A 25993-nucleotide genomic window follows, 5' to 3' on the forward strand; every position below is an offset into this window, starting at 1 on the left:
CCAGATGAACCTGTTGGCAAATTTGAATTTGCTAATTTGCTATCAGGTTCGTCTGGGTTCACGAAGGCTATCATGTAGGAGGACCGATATGGTAACAATGTACCTTGTCTGAATGTTTGACATAAATCAGACCAGTACTTTTTAAGTTGTGTAAGTGGACACATAAATGGAAAGACAGTGGACATTATTATAATGGGAGTATGAAAAAAAATGCTATAGTTATATAAATTATATAGTAATATGGGAAGGAAATTACTCGGTGAGTCAAGTGACATGGAAAGAAACGATTCTCTGGTTTAGATGATGTCTGTTTGTCTTTGGTGTCTGTATCATGGGAGGTCCTGGAGAAAATGGCCCTCTGGGCTAAGATCATTTTGGCTGGATCAGAGGTGGTTGCATTTGCGAAGTTCATCTGAATCTGGTGAGGAATTTTGACAGGGGTGCTGGGCTGCTATTGTGTAACTTTCTGCTCTAACTGCTGCAACAGTGGAGAAGGAGAAGGTGCACTTTGACCCCTAATTGTGTCGCAGTCACCGTTTCCTGTTATTCCACTGCACTGATAAAAAAAGCCACAGGATGTGGAGAGAGAAGTGCAGTCACTAGGATGAGTGGCTAGCTTAGGATATGTAAAACTGGACTCACAAGGATGTTTATGCAGGGAAATTGATGCAGGCAGAATTGAGGTCACCCCGCTTCACTGGATGGGGTCCTAAGATGTGCATGAGCATGAGTTGTGTGATGCTATGCAGAGTCTAGTTTCTGGAGGGAAAGGGGTTTCACTCCTCCCGTTGTCTCTCGCTCTCTCTCTCTGATGAGTTTTCCAGCTGTGCAGAGGTGGACTGTTTGGCTGAGGAAAGGAGGGAAATTCAGAGAGGCTAATGGAAAAATATGACACCAGAAAAAACAAAAGCAGCCCGATCTAGAACGTATGTCTGGGGAGTACGCACTAGTCTGGAGTATTAATCAGCACAGTGGAGAGAGGGTTGTGCCGAGAATGTGCGTGTTTTTGCATCCTTGTGGAGGAAAGAAGTCTTATCTTATTCAACAAGCAACTGTAGTACCATTTCTGAGAGGTGACTGAACTGTCTACATTTATTCACCATCATTGGGGCTGCTGCTGCCACATGTACTTAAGAGTTTACGATTGACCAGATTTGCCAAGTTAGCCAGTGTTATTACTTTGAACACTGCTGGGTGTCTGAATAGGCCTACTCCTTTTATGCTCCAACACTCTTTCAGTAACACCCCCTGACACACACACACAACACAGAAGGACATGATGTATTAATGTACTCATTATGCATTAATGAATACAGAATTTGAAAACTGAAAGCTGTCAAATAATTACATTCAAACAACAGGAGTGTGATTATTTAATGTGGGCCTATACTGCTCATGGACGGTCATCCATGGTGGGGCCCTCCTGATCCCAGCTTTCACCTGCTGCAGCGCTTCATCACTGCTCCATCTGGATCTGCTGCTTTGCATGTGCGTGATGAGCTATGCCTCTGTGCTGGATTCAAATGGGCAGCAACCCGAAGTGGGAAAACTTCCGTCCTGAGGCTCATTTTACTGTTGAGTCTTGGCACTGATTGATTTATGATGCTGGCTGTGTGACTGATAACTTGTATCTCTCTGTGTGTGTGTGTGTGTGTGTGTGTTTATTCAGCGGCATGCATGTAACTGCAGCTTAATCGTAACAGCTGAGTGCTAAGTGCCAAACAAGGATGTCCTTCAGATTACCCTTTCTGTTTGCTTTTCCCCCCAGTTATAACTCCTACACCTCATGAAATTATACATTCAAGCACCTGTGTTATTTACAAACTCGGACAGTGATTCAGATAGCAGTTTTTTAAGGAGCCACTCCAGCGGAGCAAGTGTTTTAGCATTCAAATTAAAACTCTGAATGAGTGGTTCACTTCAGTGATCATACATTATTATTATCATACATTAGTATTAACAAATATAGCCTATATTAGTGATAACAAGATCATAAGATTATTGTGCTAAGATTATTAGCGAGGTCCATAACTCACACAATATTTCAGTCTCTAATTTGTGGACTGCCGTCATGCATAATATGTAATAAAGGACATACAAATGGCAGGTATAGCCAACCAAATACATAAATGTTTACAGTAACACCATTTAAAAAAAAAAAATCCTGAAAGAGTACTCATTTAGCTCAGAATTCCACTCCTACTGATTGTATTTTATTGTCTATTTTATACTTACAAGTATGTAACAATTGTGCCCCCAAGTGGTTCCAATAAGAACATCAGAAAAGTAGGTTGGTGATGATCAGCATCTCATCATTCAACTCATTAAGCCATTAAAAAGTTTTTTTTTATTTTTTTATAATACAGCCATATATAAAAAGGCCCTGTTTGTGCTTCACAATTGCACCATGTGATGTCTTTCTTAGTATTTATAATACTCATAGCCAGAGATGGACAGGACTATAAGGGACCCCTGCAGGCAGTATGGTGAGCGCAGTGCTGGTCACCACTGACTGTGCCCAGAGTCCCACTAACACAATGTGCCTTTCTACTTTAGACAGCTGCCTTTGGGATATTAATTACTTGTTTACATAAATCCATCTCTAGGAATATCTCCATAAAAATATTTATGGTAACACGTTAAAACAATATTGCATTGTCAGATTTCATCAACATGATCAAAATGATCTCATTTAATTCTGCTAGTAAATGAAGAATATAACTCATCAACTCAAGTGCAAACAGTAAAAAAAACAAAACCACCTTCAAACAACAATTCTGGTGTTAGAAAAATAAAAAAAAGAGGTGGTGCAATTTTAAATGGCACCAGAAAGAATAGTTCTAGCAGAGAAATGTCATCAACATGATTTACAAATTTCCTCCGAAATTTTGACACACTGCATACCCAATACTCTTGTGGGCACTCAAAATATATATTTTTCTCAGAAATCTCTCAATATTTCTCTATTCATAGTTCACATTTTCATATAAGGCAGACAGGAATTACTGGCCATATGGAATATCAATGATCAGGAATGATAACACTGGGCTACACAGGGTCTGTAACTGAAGCACTCTGTTCCCGTAGCGTAAAGAATAGTTTTAGAAGACTGGTGTAATTTTCCGAACATACACGCTGCTATTATGTGTAGCCAGTTCTATTGATTATAGTGGAAGCTATTTGTTGCAGCAGAACGGAATGCTTCAGTTACGTGTCTGTTGTAACTGTTAGACAAAAAATCTAAACTGATTGATCTTTGCAGCAATCCTTTTACATGATACAAAACAGGACTGACTAATAGGATGTTTTGCGGTATCTGGGTGTTGTTTTCTGTTTCTCAGAAATACAGTCGGTCAGAGATGGCTGCAGGCAGGTGGGTCATGACCTGCATGCGGATCCACCAGTGGGGCTCCATGGGGTTGTAGCGTGTAAAAGGCCGCTGGGACACGATGGCATCAGTGATGTCCTCAAGCACAGGCGCCACATCTCTCTGGCCACTGCCACAGTAGGAGCGCATCAGGGCCATGTGCTGCTCAAAGTGGGACTTGCCGTAGTCCTCCTGGACTACAGGAGGCGCCTCTCGCCACAGTTTGTCTGCAGTGGCAGCAACCAGGTCCCGTGACAGTATGCCGGTGGCTGCCACAAAGTTACCCGGTTCTATTAGTGACACTTTGACACCCCAGGGCTTCATCTCGTAGCGTAGGCAGTCGGTGAAGGCTTCTACACCGTATTTGGAGATACAATAGGGTGAGCGCAGTGCATTGCCCATCCGACCATACATGCTGGCCAAATTGACCACACGCCCTGAGAAGAACAAACATTTTCACATTTGGCTTGATCATGCAAACAGGTTGAATGTTGCATAATTGTGCCATTTTGTTGGCCAGATCCTAGGAAGTTCTCTGATAAAAATGTTAAAATGTCCCACATTAAATATGAACTGGAAAATCAATGCTCTAATCCAGAGGAAAAAAATTGTAATGTTAAAGCAAAGCTGCCTATGCAAGTAAATGAGTTAACGTTAATATCCAGTGCAAGTACAGAAAGAATTAGCCAAAGTCCATTTCTTCAACCAAACTCCCCAGCATTCTTCTGAATAGTGGTGAAAGATTGACCAAGCCAAAAATGGGGATGTACAGTGCCAAAGTTCTAGGTATGTTTGAAACAATGCTGTAATGATAGCATGCTTTAACATTAAATTTTTAGTTTTTTATTTATCAATCAATAACATACAAAGTATGTATAAAAGAATGTTTAAAAATCTAAACAGATGGACACATTAATGGAGAATTAAAAATAACTGTGTTAAGACAAATCCCTTTTCACAGAACTACATATTTACTCTAATCACCTTAAAATCACCTTGCTGGTCTAATTTGCCAAGTACTGGGAGTACAAGGAATTTATTTATATGGAAAGTAGTAAGTAGAAGTGGAACAACTGTAACTGACAAGAGAATACTTAATAGTTGTACCACACCTTCTATCTAACAAGCCTTCCTCACCTTTAGTCCTGCGGATGAGTGGCAGTAGGGCCTTGGTGATCCTGATGGTACCCCAAAGATTGACCTCTGACACCTGTTTGTATGTCTCCATGGAAGTGAACTCAACCTCGCCGAAAGTGGAAACACCAGCATTGTTAACCAGGGCCCACAGACCTGCTCCGAAAAGAAATGAGGATGATGACACATTAATATTCAGTCCAGTCATCTTCGACTGCAAACTGCTAGATGAGGAGTGTTTTAATTGAATTAATGGCATCGTTTGAGTTGAGAATTTGCATGGGAGAGAAGAGAACCAAGGTAATTCACCATTTGAGCATATGTGACTTTCTTTGGCTGGAGCAAGTCTAGCCTACACTATGATGCTTATCTGAAACTGCATTCTATGCATACATCCACTTGAATTTCCCCTTGGGGATCAATAAAGTATCTATCTATCTATCTTCTGTAGTCATGTCAAAAGTAGCAATAGAAAGAATCTGTGCGAGCCATTTTTTTTTTTCACCTTTATTTAACCAGGCAGAACCAAGAACAAGTTCTTATTTACAGTGATGGCCTGACAAGAAGCACAAGCTTCACCTCCTCCTTAGATAGCAGTCATTTGTAAAACCATCATCTGGACACTATCAGTCACGAAAGAATGGATTCCCACCCCAACTACCCACCCCCAAACGCAGCCATAATGTAGCCTACCTTTCCCTGAATCCTCTAGATTTGCCTTCACAAACTCTGCAGCCTCTGCCACCTGTTCTTCGCTGCACACATCCAGCTGTAGGACTTTCATTCGTTCAGAGTGCATCTCCTTCAGCTCCTTTGCACCATCCCCATCCTCCTGCAGAGCCAAGCCAAAGGAGAAACCTTTCACACATGACATATTAGTGAATAAAGTATGACATAGAGATAGGCTACAGTGACAAATAGTAGGAAATGTTGCCATACACTTGTAATAATACCGGCTTCAATTCATAGTGACAGTACAGATGCCAAGGCCTTATTCAGCAGACTTTTGACAGTTGCATGCCTACCGTAAACAAGCATCCTGCAAACACAATGAAACCTTTTTTGTGAAGGTGTTTCGCCAACGCATGACCAAATCCACTGTCACAGCCAGTAATGAAAACGGCTTTGCCCTCAATCTGAGGAGGGAGAGAAGACATGATGAAATGTTGCATAACTTAACGGCTGCGCTGCTAGTTCCTTTCAAAGAGACAATTCCCGTGGGCTATTAACCTACAATGTCGTCTGAAGAGTAAATGCATCCTCAATATGCTGTAATAACATCAACTAAGTGTGATCGGTGTTTTATTGCACACAAGCATATCAGTGTTGCGATGTAGATGGTTGTAAAAGGTTTGCGATAGACAATAGCCTACATAGCTTATTAGCTTTACCTGTACAACATTCATTCAGTAGGCCTAGGCCTTACAGTGATCTAACGTAGACAGGTGAATGGCTACCAACTCATTCACTCAGACAAACCAACCCCCTTACCTTAACCGTACCCCTTGGTAATCGAGGCATTGCAACATACACAACGAATACTAAATACACTGCGACAACGCATTCAGTCACGCTAGCGTCGGGATAACCACAGCACCTCGCTAAAAAACTGAGTGCTGTTGGTAGACCAAAACCCAACACAATGGTTAGAAATACAGAAAAGCCCACCAGGAGCGCGACTCGCACATAAGGTAGCGGAGCCATCTTGAGAAGTTCTACTGTTGACAAAATTATAGAGGGGTTGGGTCTGGGGAGTAAACGTCATCCTCATGCCTGTTGCGCTCCCAGAGGCGCACTTGTAGCCTACAGATCTCTCCCTGAATGTCCAAGGACAGAATAAATAAAATAAGGTCTAGCCCAGGGTAAAAATAGATTCATTGAATTGAAATAGCTATTTCTCAGTTGCTTTATTTATAGGCATACATTTCTCAGGTCAGGGTATAATTTCTAAAGACTTAGGCTACTATAATTTGCTTCCCAACCACGCACATCCTAGCAGTTTCACAGCATTTTGGCCAACATGCACTTTCATGCAAAAAGGTAGCCTATTGAGTAGGCCTACTGCCTGTAGCCTAGCCTAGGCCTACAGATATAAGTCTTAACTCAAACACCAGATGGGTATCACTGCCAATCGGGCGAAACAAATAGTATTTTGTGTGGTATTTGCCAAACCACATAGGCCAACAAATCCAGAAAATCCAACATCATTAGGCCCACATCAGGCAACAATGTGTTTATTTTTGACCCAATTAGCCTACTCTATACAGTCCTTATAGACCAGGGGTCTCCAACCTTTTTTCTTCCAAGAGCTACTTTCACTGTTGGAGACCATTGTTGGAGACCATTGTTTTAGACCATTGAAATTTAGACCAAAAAACACAAATTCTAATATTTGTTGTAAATATGACATGAATATGTAAATGTGCAAGTAAAACATAAATAAATCAGGTAGCTGGAGTCCGGCAATGCATTTCTACTCTTTCAGCAGCCTAGTGGACATGGATACAAAGCCTGAACAACCAACTGGATGGGCCACTGGATGCTTCCAGTTGTCCGACATTTGTCAGTGGGGGAAGATTTCTGTAATTTTTCCAACCCAAATTATGTTTTCATGACTGCACCATTATTATTTTGGAAACAACAGGTTGTGTCTGAATTATATAGGCCTAGTAATTGAGATTGACTTAGCCTATATATGAGTCATTGTTATACTGACATTTTTATTTTTTAAATGGATAAACACTACCATCTAGTGGTAGACAAGATCCCACACAGATCAACCATACATTAGAAAATCTTGAAGGTGGTTGGTTATTGTTATTTTTTATCTTTCAATGTAATTAACATTTTGTATTGGCTTAACACAATACCATTGTGGATGTTTTATTTGTACAGCAAGAGCAGAAATGTAGGGGTCCGACCATTTTGAAACATACACAAAAGGAATGAAACAACCAAGTGACCTGATGTTAATTTACAGGGTGTCTCGTGAGAAAGAGCATTGGGAGTCATTGTATTTGTGATTCCAGTGATCAGTGTGAGGGATCCTTTGGTTTATGATTGTCGTTAAAAGGTGGAAGAGATAATCAGATATCTGTCAGATTGTTAGCCACAGAAGGTAAGATCTCATCCTGACACAGTATATTCAGTCGTTGTGTATTTATAACAATAATAAGCTCAATTTTCATTCAATCTGACCATAGAATATGATTCCAGGGAAAGTCCAAGGAGCATTTAGCAACTCTAGGAATTTATATTTGCAATGTAATGACAGTAAAGGTTTTCCCTTTAATATATTAGCATGATGGTATTCTCTGAAGGGCCCTTGTGATCTACTGGTGACCACAAGATGCTACTCTTTTCTGTGTGATCCTCAGAGACTCTTACCATCAGACACACTGTGCGTTGGAGTTACGTGTGTCGTGGTCATGGATTACAGCACGAACATTCATAGACAATCTAATTAACTTTTGAGCTTAAGTTATATTTTATCTTTAATATATTTAGGGGTGTCAACAATTCTGGCAATAATTGTGGCACATTTGCTATACTGCACTCTACTTTACCAGAGATGCCAATAAATGTGTGAGGCCCTGGATAATGGAAATATGTAGCCTACATGATAAATATATGTAGGTTGGGTACCTGGTGAATACCACTATTATTCAAAATGTGTTAATATTCTGCAAAATTTGCACATTATGATGAGGTATTTTTAGTACTTTTAACAGTACTATTCTGGTTTGACAGGCAATGTCACCATTTTATTTGAGCATACAGGCATACTGTATGCTAATGCAGCAAAAAAGTAGAAGTGAAACAAGACCATTTTTGTCTTTTGCTGAACATATGCAAGTCCATTCACATCCTTGTAAAGGTGTGAATAAACAACCCATGAGTCTTCAACCCCACCTTTTATTAATATAACCTCAACTCAAACAACCCTTTTAGTACTGTTTCTGTGTCTGTAAGCAGTATGTCTCTTCTCTTCAGCTGAAACCCATAAACACAGCTATGAAGTACCACCTGTTCCTTCTCAGACTCTTAGTCACCATTGGAAACACAGGTAAAACATTCTCTAATTGTTTTCTTAATTTTACAAAATAGAATGATCAGTTGAGTTTATTCTTTTTATTACACTTTTTCTCAGTTGCTTTGGCATATTTCTCAGATCAGAATGGTCATTCTCAAAACTGTTCAAACTCCATTTCCTCTTATCACTTGCACATGATTGAAGCAGTTTCTCCCCATCTTGAACAAATAGCAAATGCCAATGCTTTTATACAACTGATTTTGTACAAATGTCTGCTGTTTTTTTTATTTTATTTCTAATGGCTAGTGTCTCAAAATACACTATACTGGTTCTCTGCTGAATAGTCCTGCCTTATTTCATCGCTTGTGTCATTACATGCAAATGTGTTGAACTAGCTGTCATAACTAGTCATCATTATCTGTCTAGCATATATAAGCATATGTGACCTGACAGACAGGAACGTCAGAATGTATAGAAAGATGTACAGCACAGCTCAGCACAGCAATGAATATGTATATTGGTAATTTTTGCATCTGCACAATGCTGTAAAAGCCTTTTTTCTTTATACTGTCACAATATCTGTCAACAGAAAAAAGCTTTTAAAACATATCCACTGTCTTCCACATGTCCACATCCACATATCCAGTGTCAACCCCCTCCACACACGATAATGTATAACTAGTTTTTAAATAGAAAATACTGCCTTGCGCATTGTTCATTAGAAAATACTTACAGACTGAGTAAACTGTTATATAACAAGACAAAACAGTTTGACTATTTTGACATAAACAGTGGCATTTTGATTGCACTGACCATTTCAATGGCATACATATTTGCTTTTGAGGCATAAACTAAGCATTTTGAGCAAGATATGTGCTTTTGCAGATGCGGTGCAGTTTGCATTAATTGTTTTGAGGAATGCACCAAAGAAACTGGTGTGCAAATGTTTATGATTTAATAAATGCACCTAAGCGACTGCACAAGTGCTCTTACATCAGTATGACCTGCAGTTTACAGTGAAGGAATGGTAGAAGGGTCTTTGTTATGGGGGACTATAGCCTGAGGGAGGAAGCTCTGGAGGTTATGATGACGCCTGGTGTGTGAAGATGTGGATGAGACATAGTGACTGCTGTATTATGACGGTGTAGAACTGAAGTGGCAATGGTTGAGGCAACCCTTTTTTTATCAATTCTATATAAGGTGTGTGGGGGGGGGGTGGTTGGAATAGGGAGAGTTGTCGATACAAGTGTCACTGGGACCTCTTCATAACTGCAGTACAGTATCTGTCACATGTGAGATGAGATCCTGCTTCAAAAGGGTGCCCAGGAATTTTGTATTTTGTAATTTTGTGCTGGTAACCATGGTGGTGCCATGTATTTCAAGTGGGGTAGTGTGGTAGGTTTCTTTCTGAAATCAATGATCGTCTCCAGTGTGTTCAGTTTCAGGTTAAAGGTTGTATCAGCGATTTCAGGCCCAAAAAAGACCCAAACATAAATTATCACATTCAATCTTTCCTAACGATTCACTAGCTGCCTGCCCCATAAGCAAGCCGTCAAAAAAATGTGTCTCTGTAGGCAGCCTAGGCTCCGAGATCTGTACACAAAAACAATAGCTACCAACAGGGGTTGGCAACCACTCAAAAGCAAAATAAAGTGTTTCAACCAGTAACCGACGAGATGCGTGTTTAGGAGAGTTTAGTTTAATTGAGTAATATCCAAAAATGAAATCATTAAAGAAAGCACAGCAGGGGAGAGAGCACACAGGCCTGTGGAGCATCAGTGTAGAGGCACAGAGACGTCATCCACCTTGACATACTGTACGGCGCCATATTTATCAATATTTAGACATGTCTCTTGGGCATGTCTAACTTGGCCCACTGTTTCCTGTTAAATAGAAAGTTGAAGGTCCAATTACAGATAGATGAGGGGACACTGTGTTGCCACAATTCATAGAAGGTCTGGAATTATAGTGCAAAAGGAAGAAATAAAATCTATAAACATCACATGCACATCTGTATGATGCAGCATAAAACTTAGCTGAGGTACAGAAGTCAATGGCATCATCTCCAGACCTATTAGCTCTACATGCCAACTGCAAGGGAACCTGAAGCGCAACACTCAACATTTTAGGGTGTTGACATAAGTCTTTCAAAACTATTCAGACAGGCAATCCTCACATGTTAACTAAACATGGTCAGGGGCTGATTGTACAAGAAAATGAAGATAGAAGACAGCTGTCTGCTTTCCTGATAATCTTCTCTTATTCCTAACTATGAACTATAGAATGCACTTCAGAGTAACATTTTAGTCTCTAAGAATATTAAGATGAATTCCAATAAATAGCATTCTAAACGGAAGTTCGGGAGGAGCATGATGAAATGTGCCACACTTACAGTACACCGTCACTTTTATCAGGTAGTTTATGCCCAGCCTGCCAGTTCATGCTGTAGCAGTTGGTTTGATCACTCACTTTGAACCCACCACCACCCCTCACGCCTCCAATCTTAGGAATAGCATAGGGGTGCACGTCTGGATCCTGCTTAACTCCTGCACAGTAGATTCCTGCACGATCCCTGCATATAACACTCCATGATCCTGGCAAGAGACCTCGCCAAACACACTTTTAACTTGCTTCTCTTTTTGCAAATTTGGAATGTGGCAAAACACACCTTACACTGGCCTGTAGAAAATGTATGACAGCTAGTCATAGAACCACATTGGACCACCAGATAATAACTATCTCTTTCATAAAAAGAATTATTTGTCTGCAGGTTATTTGTCATTGCATTTGAATTTACCAGTCAATATAATCTATTTCACAGAAAGTCAACATCTCAGCTCTGTGACTAAAGTGTGTGTACAGAGTGGAAAAAGCATCACCATTCCATTCCTCTATGACCAGAAGTACAAAGGTTACAAGAAAATCTGCCAACGAGGATTTGGAGCTGTAACCCATCCAGACTGGGAGGCTAAAGTACATAATGGGAATAATAAAAGCTCTAAGACCATGTCTATGTCTGATGATGTCACCAACAGCATTTTCACTCTGACTGTGAGGATGGATGTTGGAGTGCAGTATACTAACGTGAATGTTAAGAAATATAGTTGTGCTGTTGTAGGAGGTGGGCCAAATAATGAGAAAGTGTTCACATTGTTAGACACAGACGGTAAGATCTCCTCCTAACACAGCATGTCCAGCCTTTGTGTGTTAATTACAGTATTAATGTTATTACAGTATTGCTGTAGGTCCTGACATCCTATCATGCCACACAGTGACACTGTCACTTGTCAAGACCTAGAACATAGACATTTCAATATTTGTTTTTGACTGAAATGTTTTAAAACTTCAGTGGCTACTGTAACTCTGTTAATACTCATGTTCTCAGATATTCCAGAACTCCGTGTTCAGAATCAAACTGTATTTGGATATGAAGGTGGGACTGTGGCTGTAGACTGCCTCCATAAAAACCTCACTGGAGAGAAGAAGTGGTGCAGAATTGATGGATCTTGTTTGAAAGGAGAAGTAGATGGAATGTCAGTGGAGACAGTAGATGCAGCAGGAGTGTTCAGAGTGACTCTGAGGAACCTCCAGGAGAAGAACAACGGCTGGTACTGGTGCTCTGTGGGAACATTCCAGATGCCTTTTCACATCACTGTCAGTAAGAGGACCATTCTTCACACCACCATCACTCCAACACTCCAGACATCTCCAACAACAGAGATGTCTAATAACAGTTCAGCTGGTATTTACACATGATGGATATACTAACTTCTTTCTCATTTCCCCAGATGCCAGTTTCTTTCTCATTTCCTTTTCATATTTATGCAATGGTGAAATATGATTAGAACTGCAGAGGGTCAAATATAATATTCTATTTCATATTAATCTGAATTCATTTTTCTGATTTTGCTTTTAATGTAATGGTGATCTGAACTTCACAATCACTACCAGAACATTGACAAGACCAACCTTTGAATGTATTTTTTCATAATATACCTCATATGACGATAACACTAACTGAGACTCTGTCTCAGTGTCTTTCAGCTGGAAACACATTCTTGGCACCCTTTTGAAGTCTGCTGTGGCCCTGGTCTGTCTCACCCTCTCTATCATAACTGCAGTGAAGCTCCTGAAGCTCAGAGCTGCTCTATCTAAAGATGACAGAAACACTCCTAATCCCAGTGCTGAGTAACAAACCCCAGTATGGAGTTGGACTGGCCTGAAGCAGCACTGTGTGCACTCTGCCATTAGTTGCTTAATTCTTAATTTTGCAGCTGAAGGTCAGGCAGTGGGTGATGGGCTTCTGAGTCACTGGGCTTAGAGTCGAGCAAAGGAAAGCATTCAAGGCAGAATTCCTTGATCAGAAATGATACATTGTTTAGACGCTGACAATATGTTGTTTATTCACAGCTTAAAAGACTGCTAATGACCCGTCTTAAACTGCACCATATTTCAACAGAGCTAGATGCTTTTACATGGCTAGATGACTGTATACTACTGTATTATGATCAATTGCTGATAATGAATTTCACATTCTTATTTTTTGTTGTTTATTGTGATGTCTTTCTGAATATAATGCCTTTTATATTATGCAGGTAATTCAATATTCTGTTCTATTTTACACCACTATTGTGAGGACAAAACAAGCTTTTATTTTAATATTATACATTGAACCCTTCATTGCTGTATTGATATTAGATATTTCAGTGTTTCTAATAAACTTTAACTTTTTAGCTTTAACTTCATCAATTTCTAAGAAATGATTACACCACACTGACATATTTTTTGTTCATGAGTGATGCATGATAGCACATCCTTTTGCATAAAACTAAATAAATCAGACACAAGAATATTCAGTTTGCATACAAAACTTAAGATAGATCCACTTTCAAAGCTATGATATGTTGAAAATGTAAAACTTAGCAGATGGACAATAAAGTGTTTCTTTATATTTAGCAACTCAACTTGTTATAGTGAGTCACACATTTGTTGTAGATAGTCACACATGTGTTATAGATAGAGTCACACATTTGACTATTGACATTATTTATGGTTCTGGGGACATAAATGCCACCCCATTTTCAAACCACGTTAAAATAGAATAGAATAGAATAGAATATATTTATTTTCATTACAGAAGTGTAGCCTCAATACACAATGTCATGAAGAGAAAATAATTGCAATAGATTAAAAAACAGCATGGACAGCATCCACTTGCAACTAAATATAACAAAACATCATTTAGTTAGAGTCTGGGCTTGGTCATGAATTTCCAGTCGTTCAGCAGCCTAGTGGACACTGATACAAAGTCCGAACAACCAACTGGATGGGTCATGTGGTCTCAGCTGCCAACTCAGCCTCTTCCTCTCATTTGCTTCATCAACAGCTTCCTCCCAATGTACTGTGAGCTCAACAATGCGGCAGTGTGCAGAGAGTAGGAACAGAATAGGCTTCCTTCTGCTCAGGTAGCCCAGTGACTATTTCTGATGGGGCTGTAAGACATATATGACACTAATGGGAGTGGGGTTAAGGACAACTGGCTGTAATTCGGCCGTAGCATAGACAGTAAAAGAAATGGACAAACAGACTCCGTCGTTTTCAATGGGAGGGCACTGAGTCAAATAGAACGATTTTTCAGTTGGTCCCCCCAGTACTGCGCAGACTCACACTTAACTTCGTGACGTTAGCCATCGAACTGAATCTTGTAACTCATATGATAGATACACAGAAATTCTTCTCACACTTCCTTCGCCTTCAAAGTCATCAAAGTTAAACATTTATTTATGTATTATTATTAATATCATCCTCACCAAGTCGTGTTAATGTTGAAGCTACCATACATGATCATCTTCAAAAACAGTCAACAAAAAAAACAAAAAAGTTATAGCCTTGAAGCTAATCTTCTTTCCACTTTTCCGACCTACGGTCAATCCATCGAAAACCTCTGTAATGATTAGTGCCGTTTTTAAAAAAAATAGGTTTACTTTTTTATTATTATGAGGTTGCCTCTGTGTAATGCTTTACCTTAAAGGAGAATTCCGGTGTGATATTGACCTAAAGTGTATCGAAACATGATACCGAGTGTGAACGTATGTCTCATAGCCCATCTCGACTTGTCCCCTGCACTCCAAAATCTGGCGCTAGTTAGCCGATGCTACCAACAACTTTTTCAGTAGTGGTGCTTCGGCATCGGGCTAGCCATGCAAATAAATCACTGTTTTACACCCATTTACGAGGCTCAATGTATCTCCACACTTCATTGGTAGACTTCCTAGGGCCCTGACATTTAAAACGAGACATTGAGAACTTTGAAAAAGCACTGGTAGTTTACTTACAAGACGATTTATACAGACAGTATCTTTGAAGTTTAACGTTTGCAGCCATCTTGAATTTAGTCACGATAAGTCGAGCAACGAGTAAGAATGAACAGGTATGATAAGGGATCAGATTCCAAAAATAATTCAGTGGAAATGCATGGATTCCAGTTTCTTCCAGTAGCAGCAACTGGAATCCATGCATTTCCACTGAATTATTTTTGGAATCTGATCCCTTATCATAGCTGTTCATTCTTACTTGTTGCTTGACTTATCGTGACTAAATTCAAGATGGCTGCAAACGCTAAACTTCGTGAAGATACTGTCTGTATAAATCGTCTTGTAAGTAAACTACCAGTGCTTTTTCAAAGTTCTCAATGTCTCGTTTTAAATGTCAGGGCCCTCGGAAGTCTACCAATGAAGTGTGGAGATACATTGAGCCTCGTAAATGGGTGTAAAATAGTGATTTATTTGCATGGCTAGCCCGATGCCGAAGCACCACTATTGAAAAAGATGTTGGTAGCATCGGCTAACTAGCGCCAGATTTTGGAGTGCAGGGGACAAGCCGAGATGGGCTATGAGACATACGTTCACACTCGGTATCATGTTTCGATACACTTTAGGTCAATATCACACCGGAATTCTCCTTTAACATACGGTCGTGTATGCTAGGTTTTGCTTATGAGTTACCGTCATAGACAGTAAGGTGGACTGAACTTCTTATCCAAACAATACGGTTATCTCCCTACGGCGCGAAAGAGAGATTACGTCAAAGCTAGCTTCCCTCCAACCGAACAAGCTAACCATTCTTCTTACGGGTAACCAACGTTTACAGACGAGGTAGTGGAGTCTGTTTTGCCTTTGTAGTGTTTATGTGGATTACACAGAAGCTACAATATCGGCACAGGATATATGTTATATGAAGTTATGGTATTTCAAAAAAATCCTAGAATGAATGGACTTCTATGGGAGTTAGCAGAGAGGTGGTCCCTCCAGCCTACGTCGATTCTTCTACTTCCGGGAATTCGCCTGCCCCCTTGGGCCGTAGGCCTACTGTAGGTACGAAGCCAAAGACCAAGTGCCGCCAAGCAATGTAACACCACTCCAGAGAAATTCATTGAGAACAAAACTTGAAAAAATAATCCAAGATGGTTAGCTAACTCACAGACAGTAGGCCTATTTCTGTAGCCTATTAACAAATAAGTTCAGGGTTTGTTCCCTTGTATTTTGTAAAAATTAGCAAGAAATAAGCTCTAGTAAAACTACAGTAAAAACTCAGGTTAACAAAATAAAATGGATAAACACTACCATCTAGTGGTAGAAAAGATCCCACACAGATCAACCTCTTACATTATAAAATCTTGAAGGTGGTTGTTGTTATCGCAACGTTGTTTATTATGACCGTCACTATAGCATAGATAGCGTAGTTGTCATATATTCATCGTCTGGTTAATCTTTACCAAAGTCTTTACCAAACTTTTTCTGTCATTCGCCACTTTGGAGGGGATTTGGTGGGGATTTACAAACACCACATGACCCATTTGGTGGGGATTTACAAACACCACATGACCCCATCAACCAGGCAAAATGGTAACTTAAAATATATATATATATATATATATATATATATATATATATATATTTCACATTGTGTTATATTTCCGGTCTCATTCCGCTGGTTTAAAATTTTATTTTAGTTCAGCCTATGTCAGTCTGTTTATGACTCCTATGTTTTCTGTGTGATTATTTTGTTTTGAATCTATGATCTTCCTTGTCAAAAAAGAAAGGCATTGTTAATTATGGGCACAAAAAAAAAATATCCTCCACTTCATCACGCCCCACCTGCCATGTCTCTGTTTCCCACTAGTAGCAAGGCCCACCCCACACTTTGAGAACCAATGATATAAAGAATAAAAACAGAGCAGTAAGAATAGTATTCAGTAGGATAAACAAAAAACGAACAAAAAAATCCCCAGAATATTTGTTACGTTTCATTTGCGCAAATCAGATTTGTTGTATTAGTTCAATCGGACATGTCACAATGGTTATGTTGGAGTGGGCACCCTTTATAATTTTTCCAGGCTGCTTGCTGAAGTTTCAAACCATTTCAATTATGTAACAATATAAAACTGTATTTGACGGCCCCAGCCGTGGCGCAACTGGCTGGGGCACCTGCACCGCACGCCGGCGGCCTGGGTTCGATTCCCGCCCCATGGTCCTTTCCGGTTCCCACCCCGACTCTTTCTCCCACTCACTGTCATTCTCCACTATCCTGTCAACTAAAGGCATAAAAGCCCCAAAAAATATACTTAAAAAAAACAAAAGAAAACTGTATTTGGATATGAAGGTGTGGCTTCGATAAACAGCTTAGTGGAGAGAGAAGAAGTGGTGCAGAATTGGTGGATCTTGTTTGAAAGGAGAAGTGGATGGAATGTTAGTGGAGACAGCAGATGCAGCAGGAGTGTTCAGAGTGACTCTGAGGAACCTCCAGGAGAAGAACAGCGGCTGGTACTGGTGCTCTGTGGGAACATTCCAGATGCCCGTTCACATCACTGTCAGTAAGAGGCCCATTCTTCACACCATCTTCACTGATACAGCTCCAACACAAACTTCTTTTAGCATTTCAGCTAGTACAGTTCTTGACCCAGTCTTACATGAAGCCAATAAGCTATTGTACAGATTTACACAGCTGGGTAATAAACCGATGACAGCTACAGATAGTTATAAGTGTCAAATACCATCTTCACGTTATTGAATTGCTATTTTCTGAGTTCAGTAAACCATTTTTGTATGCTCTGCACATATGTCTAGGTTGATACTGGATGGATCAAGACCCACTTGTCTTGGCAGAGACAGACAGATTAAATATCCAGATTTACTTGAAGTTCATTAGCCTACCATGCACTGTGATGAGTTTTCCATTGTGTTTTGAATGAAAACAGACCCACAACATCACATGTGGTTCTTTTCAGTATTCTTCTTCATACACCAAACCCACCTTGCATGTTTGATGCCAAACAGCTCAATTTTCTTTCAATCTGAACATATAATAGGATTTCAGGGAAAGTCCAAGATGCATTTAGTATATATACTCTTTTGATCCTGTGAGGAAAATTTGGTCTCTGCATTTATCCCAATCCGTGAATTAGTGAAACATACTCAGCACACAGTGAGGTGAAACACACACTAATCCCGACGCAGTGAGCTGCCTGCTACAGCGGCGCTTGGGGAGCAGTGAGGGGTTAGGTGCCTTGCTGAAAGGCACTTCAGCCGTTCCTACTGGGCGGGATTCGAACCGGCAACCCTCCAGTTACAAGTCCGAAGCCCTAACCAGCAGGCCCCCTTTTTTTAGCAACTCTAGGAATTTATATTTGCAATACAATGACAGTAAAGGTTTTCCCTCTACATGATCTATTTGCATGATGGTCTTCTCTAAGGGCCCTTGTGGTCTGATGACCACAAGGTGCTACTTTTTTCTGTGTGATCCTCAGAGACTCTCTTACCATCCAACACACTGTGCGTGGGAGCAAGATAATGGGTTTCTGTCCAGGCAAGTTTGAGACATTTCCAGTTGATAGGAATATTGCAAACAACTCGTCTATATTATACTTTACCACATCTGCTAGCGGACCATTTGGGATAGCGTGTGGACCACCAGCGGTCCCTATACCACACTTTGAGAAACACTGGCCTATGCCATGCACTGTAATGAGTTTTCCAGGGTGTTTCAAATGAAAACAGCCCCACAACATGGGGTTCTTTTCAGTAGCCATTCTTCTTCATACACCACACCCACATTGCATGTTTGTTGCCAAACAGCTCAATTTTCATTCAATCTGACCATAGAATATGATTCCAGGGAAAGTCCAAGGAGCATTTAGCAACTCAAGGAATTTATATTTTCAATGTAATGACAGTAAAGGCCTTCCCTCTACATGATCTATTAGCATGATGGTCTTCTCTGAAGGGCCCTTGTGATCTACTGGTGACCACAAGATGCTACTCTTTTCTGTGTGATCCTCAGAGACTCTTACCATCCAACACTGTGCGTGGGAGCAAGATAATGGGTTTCTGTCCTGCAGGCAAGTTTGACACATTTCCAGTTGATAGGAACTTCTTGATTATTCTCTTAATGTGGCTATTTTCAGGTGAGTAGGCTACCTATTATTTAATAGCCATTCCTTAACTTACAGTCAACACCCTTTCCTTTGAATTAAATTGTGTATTCTATTGTCTTTCCTATGTTGAAGAATTGGAGTTACATGGAGTCATGGTCATGGATTAGAGCTTAAATATTCATAGACATTATGTACTCAGATCCCAAGAATTTAACCAAGGTATTACCAACGCTTTTGGGATATTTCTGGGGTAAAATAAAGGAATTTAGGCATTTTTAGTACTTTTAACAGCACTATTCTGGTTTGACAGGCATTGTCACTATTTTCTTTGAACAGGCAGGCATATAGTCTAATGCTGCAAAAGGCTGCTTACCTAAAGCAGAAGTGAAACAAGACCATTTTTGTCTTTTGCTGAACATATGCAAAAAACAGAAGTCCATTTTCATCTATTTCTGTTGTCTGATACATGTTAATGTTGTTATAAATAATTGTAGTCTTGATCTTCAATACCAATCAAAAAGTTTGTTTCCATTTGTATAGAAAATACAGACCTAAGATATACCTCCTATCTGATGTTTAAATTGCTTACTGTAAACGGCAACATTGCTAAAAAGCAGAACTGCGTCATGCCTGATAATGTATTTACTCTTTTGTGGCCGTCTCACTATTTTTTCAGAATGATGTTGGAGGCTGCAGCATGTGATAAACTGAAACATTTTTACACTGTGTAACTATTTATTCACACCCTTTTAAAGGTGTCTGAACCAAGATCTGAAGATCTGAGAATCTCAAACAACCCTTTTAGTAGTATTTCCGTATCTGTAAGCAGTGCGTCTCTTCTCTACAGCTGAAACCCATAAACACAGCTATGAAATACCACCTGTTCCTACTCCTAATTCTCGTCATCATGGGAAACACAGGTAAAAGGTTCCCTAATGGGTTTCTTAATCCTACAAAATAGAAGGATCAGTTGAGGTTATTCTTTTTGCTACAGTTCTCGGTTGCTTTGGCACATTTCTCAGATCAGAATATTCTCAAAACTGTTTGCTCAAACTACATTTAATCTTATTACTTGTGCATATAGTTGAAGCAGTTTCTCCCCATCTTGCTTTCGTACATCCACACAACTGATTTTGTACAAATGTCTGCTTTTTTTAAAATTTTCGATGGCTAATGTCATGTCAGTCAAAATGCTCTATGGTTCTCTGCTGAATAGTCCTACCCATAAAACAATTTGGCCATCTTGTCATTACATGCACATGTGTTGAACTAGCTGTCATAACTAGTTGCTATAAGTGACCTGACAGACAGGAACATTTGAATGCATATATATATATATAGTATAAATATATATAATCTTTTGATCCCGTGAGGGAAATTTGGTCTCTGCATTTATCCCACTCCGTGAATTAGTGAAAGACACTCAGCACACAGTGCACACACAGTGAGGTGGAGCACACACTAATCCCGGTGCAGTGAGGGGTTAGGTGCCTTGCTCAAGGGCACTTCAGCCGTTCCTACTGGTCGGGGTTCGAACCGGCAACCCTCCGGTTACAAGTCCGAAGCGCTAACTAGTAGGCTACCGCTGCTCCAATTGAAAGATGTACAGTGGTGCACAGCTCTGACCAAGGGGTGTTTTACTGTATATTGGTAATTTTTGCATTTGCACAATGTAAAAGCCTTTGTTTTCTTTGTACTGTAACAATGTCTGTCAACAGAAAAAAGCTTTAAACATATCCACTGTCAACATGTCCACATCCACATATCCCGTGTCAACCCCTTCCACACACAATAGTGTATAACTTTGTATTTTTGAAATAGAAAATAGTGCTGCCTTGCACATTGTTCATTAGAAAATACTTAAAGAGTAAATTGTTCTATTGACAAGACAAAACAGTTTGACTATATTGACATAAACAGTTGCATCATGACATTTTGATTGCACTGACCATTTTAATGGCATGAATATTTGCTTTTGAGGCATAAACTAAGCATTTTGAGCAAGATATGCGCTTTTGCAGATTATCCATGTGGTGCAGTTTGTACTAATTGTTTTTAAAAAGAACTGTTGTGCAAATGTTTATTATGATTCGAGAAATGCACCAAAGCGACTGCACAAGTGCTCTTACATCAGTATGACCTGCAGTTTACAGTGAAGGAATGGTAGAAGGGTCTTTGTTATGGGGGACTATAGCCTGAGGGAGGAAGCTCTGGAGGTTATGATGACGCCTGTGTGTGAAGATGTGGATGAGACATAGTATCTGCTGTATTATGACGGTGTAGAACTGAAGTGGCAATGGTTGAGGCAACCCTTTTTTTTATCAATTCTATATAAGGTGTGTGTGGGGGGGTGGTTGGAATAGGGAGAGTTGTCGATACAAGTGTCACTGGGACCTCTTCATAACTGCAGTACAGTATCTGTCACATGTGAGATGAGATCCTGCTTCAAAAGGGTGCCCAGGAATTTTGTATTTTGTAATTTTGTGCTGGTAACCATGGTGGTGCCATGTATTTCAAGTGGGGTAGTGTGGTAGGTTTCTTTCTGAAATCAATGATCGTCTCCAGTGTGTTCAGTTTCAGGTTAAAGGTTGTATCAGCGATTTCAGGCCCAAAAAAGACCCAAACATAAATTATCACATTCAATCGTTCCTAACGATTCACTAGCTGCCTGCCCCATAAGCAAGCCGTCAAAAAAATGTGTCTCTGTAGGCAGCCTAGGCTCCGAGATCTGTACACAAAAACAATAGCTACCAACAGGGGTTGCCAACCACTCAAAAGCAAAATAAAGTGTTTCAACCAGTAACCGACGAGATGCGTGTTTAGGAGAGTTTTTGTTTAATTGAGTAATATCCAAAAATGAAATCATTAAAGAAAGCACAGCAGGGGAGAGAGCACACAGGCCTGTGGAGCATCAGTGTAGAGGCACAGAGACGTCATCCACCTTGACATACTGTACGGCACCATATTTATCAATATTTAGACATGTCTCTTGGGCATGTCTAACTTGGCCCACTGTTTCCTGTTAAATAGAAAGTTGAAGGTCCAATTACAGATAGATGAGGGGACACTGTGTTGCCACAATTCATAGAAGGTCTGGAATTATAGTGCAAAAGGAAGAAATAAAATCTATAAACATCACATGCACATCTGTATGATGCAGCATAAAACTTAGCTGAGGTACAGAAGTCAATGGCATCATCTCCAGACCTATTAGCTCTACATGCCAACTGCAAGGGAACCTGAAGCGCAGCACTCAACATTTTAGGGTGTTGACATAAGTCTTTCAAAACTATTCAGACAGGCAATCCTCACATGTTAACTAAACATGGTCAGGGGCTGATTGTACAAGAAAATGAAGATAGAAGACAGCTGTCTGCTTTCCTGATAATCTTCTCTTATTCCTAACTATGAACTATAGAATGCACTTCAGAGTAACATTTTAGTCTCTAAGAATATTAAGATGAATTCCAATAAATAGCATTCTAAACGGAAGTTCGGGAGGAGCATGATGAAATGTGCCACACTTACAGTACACCGTCACTTTTATCAGGTAGTTTATGCCCAGCCTGCCAGTTCATGCTGTAGCAGTTGGTTTGATCACTCACTTTGAACCCACCACCACCCCTCACGCCTCCAATCTTAGGAATAGCATAGGGGTGCACGTCTGGATCCTGCTTAACTCCTGCACAGTAGATTCCTGCACGATCCCTGCATATAACACTCCATGATCCTGGCAAGAGACCTCGCCAAACAGGCTTTTAACTTGCTTCTCTTTTTGCAAATTTGGAATGTGGCAAAACACACCTTACACTGGCCTGTAGAAAATGTATGACAGCTGGTCATAGAACCACATTGGACCACCAGATAATAACTATCTCTTTCATAAAAAGAATTATTTCTCTGCAGGTTATTTGTCATTGCATTTGAATTTACCAGTCAATATAATCTATTTCACAGAAAGTCAACATCTCAGCTCTGTGACTAAAGTGTGTGTACAGAGTGGAAAAAGCATCACCATTCCATTCCTCTATGACCAGAAGTACAAAGATAATAAGAAATTCTGCCAACGAGGAACTGGAGCTGTAAACCATCCAGACTGGGAGGCTGAAGTACATAATGGGAATACTAAAAGCTCTAAGACCATGTCTATGTGTGATGATGTCACCAACAGCATTTTCACTATGACTGTGAGGATGGATGTTGGAGTGCAGTATACTAACGTGAATGTTAAGAAATATAATTGTGGTGTTATAGGAGGTGGGCCAGATAATGAGAAAGTGTTCACATTGTTAGACACAGAAGGTAAGATCTCCTCCTAACACAGCATGTCCAGCCTTTGTGTGTTAATTACAGTATTAATGGTATTACAGTATTGCTGTAGGTCCTGACATCCTATCATGCCACACAGTGACACTGTCACTTGTCAAAACCTAGAACATAGACATTTCAATATTTGTTTTTGACTGAAATGTTTTAAAACTTCAGTGGCTACTGTAACTCTGTTAATACTCATGTTCTCAGATATTCCAAAACTCCGTGTTCAGAATCAAACTGTATTTGGATATGAAGGTGGGACTGTGGCTGTAGACTGCCTCCACGGAAACCTCAGTGGAGAGAAGAAGTGGTGCAGAATTGGTGGATCTTGTGTGAAAGCTGGAGAAGTGGATGGAATGTTAGTGGAGACAGCAGATGCAGCAGGAGTGTTCAGAGTGACTCTGAGGAACCTCCAGGAGAAGAACAGCGGCTGGTACTGGTGCTCTGTGGGAACATTCCAGATGCCTGTTCACATCACTGTCAGTAAGAGGCCAGAAACTTCCATTTCCCCAGAAATCTGTGAATGCACTTCCATTCTGAATCTCGAAAAAGAAATGTGAGTTTCTTTCTCATTTCCTTTTGACATTTATGCAATGGTGAAATATGATTAGAACTGCAGAGGGTCAAATATTACATTCTATTTCATATTAACCTGAATTTATTTTTCTGATTTTGCCTTTAATGTAATGGTGATCTGAACTTCACAATCACTACCAGAACACTGACAAGATCAACTTCTAAATAATTTTTTTATAATATGCCTCATTTAACAATAACACTAACTGCCACTGTCTACATGTCTTTCAGCTGGAAACACATTCTTGGCACCCTTTTGAAGTCTGCTGTGGCCCTGGTCTGTCTCACTCTCTCTATCATAACTGCAGTGAAGCTCCTGAAGCTCAGAGCTGCTCTATCTAAAGATGACAGAAATGCTCCTATTCCCAGTGCTGAGTAACAAACCCCAGTATTGAGTTGGACTGGCCTGAAGCAGCACTGTGTGCACTCTGCCATTAGTTGCTTAATTCTTAATTTTGCAGCTGAAGGTCAGGCAGTGGGTGATGGGCTTCTGAGTCACTAAGAGTAGAGCAAAGGAAAGCATTCAAGGCAGAATTCCTTGATCAGAAATGATACATTGTTTAGACGCTGATAATATGTTGTTTATTCGCAGCTTAAAAGACTGCTAATGGCCCGTCTTAAACTGCACCATATTTCAACAGAGCTAGATGCTTTTACATGGCTAGATGACTGTATACTACTGTATTATGATCAATTGCTGATAATGAATTTCACATTCTTATTTTTTGTTGTTTATTGTGATGTGGTTGATGTCATACTGAATATGATGCCTTTTATATTATGCAGGTAATTCAATATTCTGTTCTATTTTACACCAATATTGTGAGGACAAAACAAGCTTTTATTTTAATATTATACATTTAAAGGTAAAACTTTACTTGACTCAACATTCATACCAAACCTTTAATGAATGTGAAAGACAGAACAACGACAACTTGTCAAAATAAAAGTCCAATTTGTCAAAACAAAAGTCCATTTTTGTTCCAGACCTCTTACCTGATTACGTCACATCTGAGTCAATGGGGTAAATATTTCATGAATATCTTAAGTCTACATCAAATGTCACTTTACTAGTTGTGAAGTATTCATATAATCACTGAGTTTAACGCTTGGAGGTAAACTAGCTACATTCAGCTGACCTGTATTTGTTTAACCTGGAACGGTTGGACATTCCCAGTAGCAAAAGATGAGAAATCACCTGCAAAGGTTACATCATAAAACAAATACATTTTTATAAAACAAAAATTATATGCTTGACCATGTCCTGTCTTTTTGGTACTAGAGTAGCCCATTGACTCAGATGTGACATGATCAGGTAAGAGATCTGGAACAAAAGCGGCAATGCTGCTTTGCGATTGTTGGACTTTTATTTTGACAAGTTGTCGTTGTTCTGTCTTTCACATTCACGAAAGTTTTGGTATGAATGTTGAGTCATGTCTCATGAAACAGTCATTAATGCTTTATGTGCAGTTTATGACAGCTGCTATGAATGTGTTATGAACTAACTCGTCAAGTAAAGTGTTACCCATTTAACCCTTTATTGCTGTATTGATATATCAGATATTTCAGTGTTTCTTATAAACTTTAACTTGAGCTTTTTAGCTTTAACTTCATCAACTTCTAATAAATTATTACACCACACTGACATATTTTTTGTTCATGAATGATGCATGATAGCACATGCTTTTGCATAAAACTAAATAAATCAGACACAAGAATATTCAGTTTGCATACAAAACTTAAGATAGATCCACTTTCAAAACTATGATATGTTGAAAATGTAAATGGACAGATGGACAATAAAGTGTTCCTTTATATTTAGCAACTCAACTTGTTATAGCGAGTCACATATTTGTTTTAGAGTCACACATTTGACTATGGAGTGACATTATTTATGGTTGTGCATTTATGTGGACATAAATGCCAATCACCATTTTCAAACCACAATAAAATAGAATAGAATATATTTATTTTCATTACAGAAGTGTAGCCTCCATACACAATGTTGTGAAGAGAAAATAATTGCAGTAGATTAAAAAACAGCATAAACAGCGTCCAACAGTATTCTGTAAAGGTATAAATGTACACAACCCATTCGCCTATATGACTAAAAAAATGATTAAAAGCCTTGTTCCAA

General features: G+C 39.6%; 3 protein-coding genes across 8 annotated transcripts in view; 2 read left to right on the plus strand and 1 right to left on the minus strand.

Moving 5' to 3' along the window:
- Positions 1–1836: 1836 nt before the first annotated feature.
- On the minus strand, positions 1837–6230 carry bdh1 (3-hydroxybutyrate dehydrogenase, type 1). 2 transcript variants are annotated; one of them, XM_042067134.1, is made up of 5 exons: positions 5993–6230; positions 5527–5637; positions 5195–5333; positions 4505–4660; positions 1837–3804 (listed from the first exon to the last, which is right to left on the minus strand). In XM_042067134.1, the coding sequence occupies exons 1-5, from the start codon at positions 6203–6205 to the stop codon at positions 3338–3340; spliced, it is 1086 nt and encodes a 361-aa protein (XP_041923068.1). In that variant the 5' UTR covers positions 6206–6230; the 3' UTR covers positions 1837–3337. The 2 variants fall into 2 exon arrangements, with proteins under 2 accessions (XP_041923068.1, XP_041923069.1); XM_042067135.1 differs by having other exon boundaries at positions 4505–4657; positions 5993–6229.
- Positions 6231–8474: 2244 nt separating this feature from the next.
- Positions 8475–24915, plus strand: LOC121687929 (CMRF35-like molecule 8). 3 transcript variants are annotated; one of them, XM_042067136.1, is made up of 5 exons: positions 8475–8567; positions 11356–11700; positions 11920–12276; positions 23776–23836; positions 24088–24915. In XM_042067136.1, exons 1-5 carry the CDS (start codon positions 8516–8518, stop codon positions 24233–24235), a joined length of 963 nt encoding a protein of 320 aa, XP_041923070.1. In that variant the 5' UTR covers positions 8475–8515; the 3' UTR covers positions 24236–24915. The 3 variants fall into 3 exon arrangements, with proteins under 3 accessions (XP_041923070.1, XP_041923071.1, XP_041923072.1); XM_042067137.1 differs by lacking the exons at positions 23776–23836; positions 24088–24915 and adding an exon at positions 12569–13257; XM_042067138.1 differs by lacking the exons at positions 23776–23836; positions 24088–24915 and adding an exon at positions 12569–13257 and having other exon boundaries at positions 11920–12192.
- The window catches only part of LOC121687926 (CMRF35-like molecule 8), a 31199-nt gene continuing 28028 nt past the window's right edge, over positions 22823–25993 (plus strand). The window contains exons 1-2 of one of the 3 annotated variants that reach the window (XM_042067127.1): positions 22823–23268; positions 23488–23763. In XM_042067127.1, the coding sequence (XP_041923061.1) occupies positions 23109–23268; positions 23488–23763 (436 nt within the window). In that variant the 5' untranslated portion in view covers positions 22823–23108. The remainder of the gene's footprint in view (positions 23269–23487; positions 23764–25993) is intronic. The other 2 variants (XM_042067130.1, XM_042067129.1) reach the window with 2 other exon arrangements.

Source organism: Alosa sapidissima, chromosome 17 (assembly GCF_018492685.1).
Source record: "Alosa sapidissima isolate fAloSap1 chromosome 17, fAloSap1.pri, whole genome shotgun sequence".
In the NCBI taxonomy this organism is placed as follows: domain Eukaryota; kingdom Metazoa; phylum Chordata; class Actinopteri; order Clupeiformes; family Clupeidae; genus Alosa; species Alosa sapidissima.

Excerpts from the sequence above, each read along its gene's own strand:
- bdh1 (XM_042067134.1), bottom strand. The coding sequence starts at position 6,205 with ATGGCTCCGCTACCTTATGTGCGAGTCGCGCTCCTGGTGGGCTTTTCT. Across the intron at positions 4,661-5,194 it reads TCTAGAGGATTCAGGGAAAG|CAGGTCTGTGGGCCCTGGTT; the intron begins GTAGGCTACATT and ends TTCTTTTCGGAG. Across the intron at positions 3,805-4,504 it reads ACTCATCCGCAGGACTAAAG|GGCGTGTGGTCAATTTGGCC; the intron begins GTGAGGAAGGCT and ends TGTTCTTCTCAG.
- LOC121687929 (XM_042067136.1), top strand. The coding sequence starts at position 8,516 with ATGAAGTACCACCTGTTCCTTCTCAGACTCTTAGTCACCATTGGAAAC. Across the intron at positions 11,701-11,919 it reads CACATTGTTAGACACAGACG|ATATTCCAGAACTCCGTGTT; the intron begins GTAAGATCTCCT and ends TCATGTTCTCAG. Across the intron at positions 12,277-23,775 it reads GTCTAATAACAGTTCAGCTG|AAACTTCCATTTCCCCAGAA; the intron begins GTATTTACACAT and ends GTAAGAGGCCAG.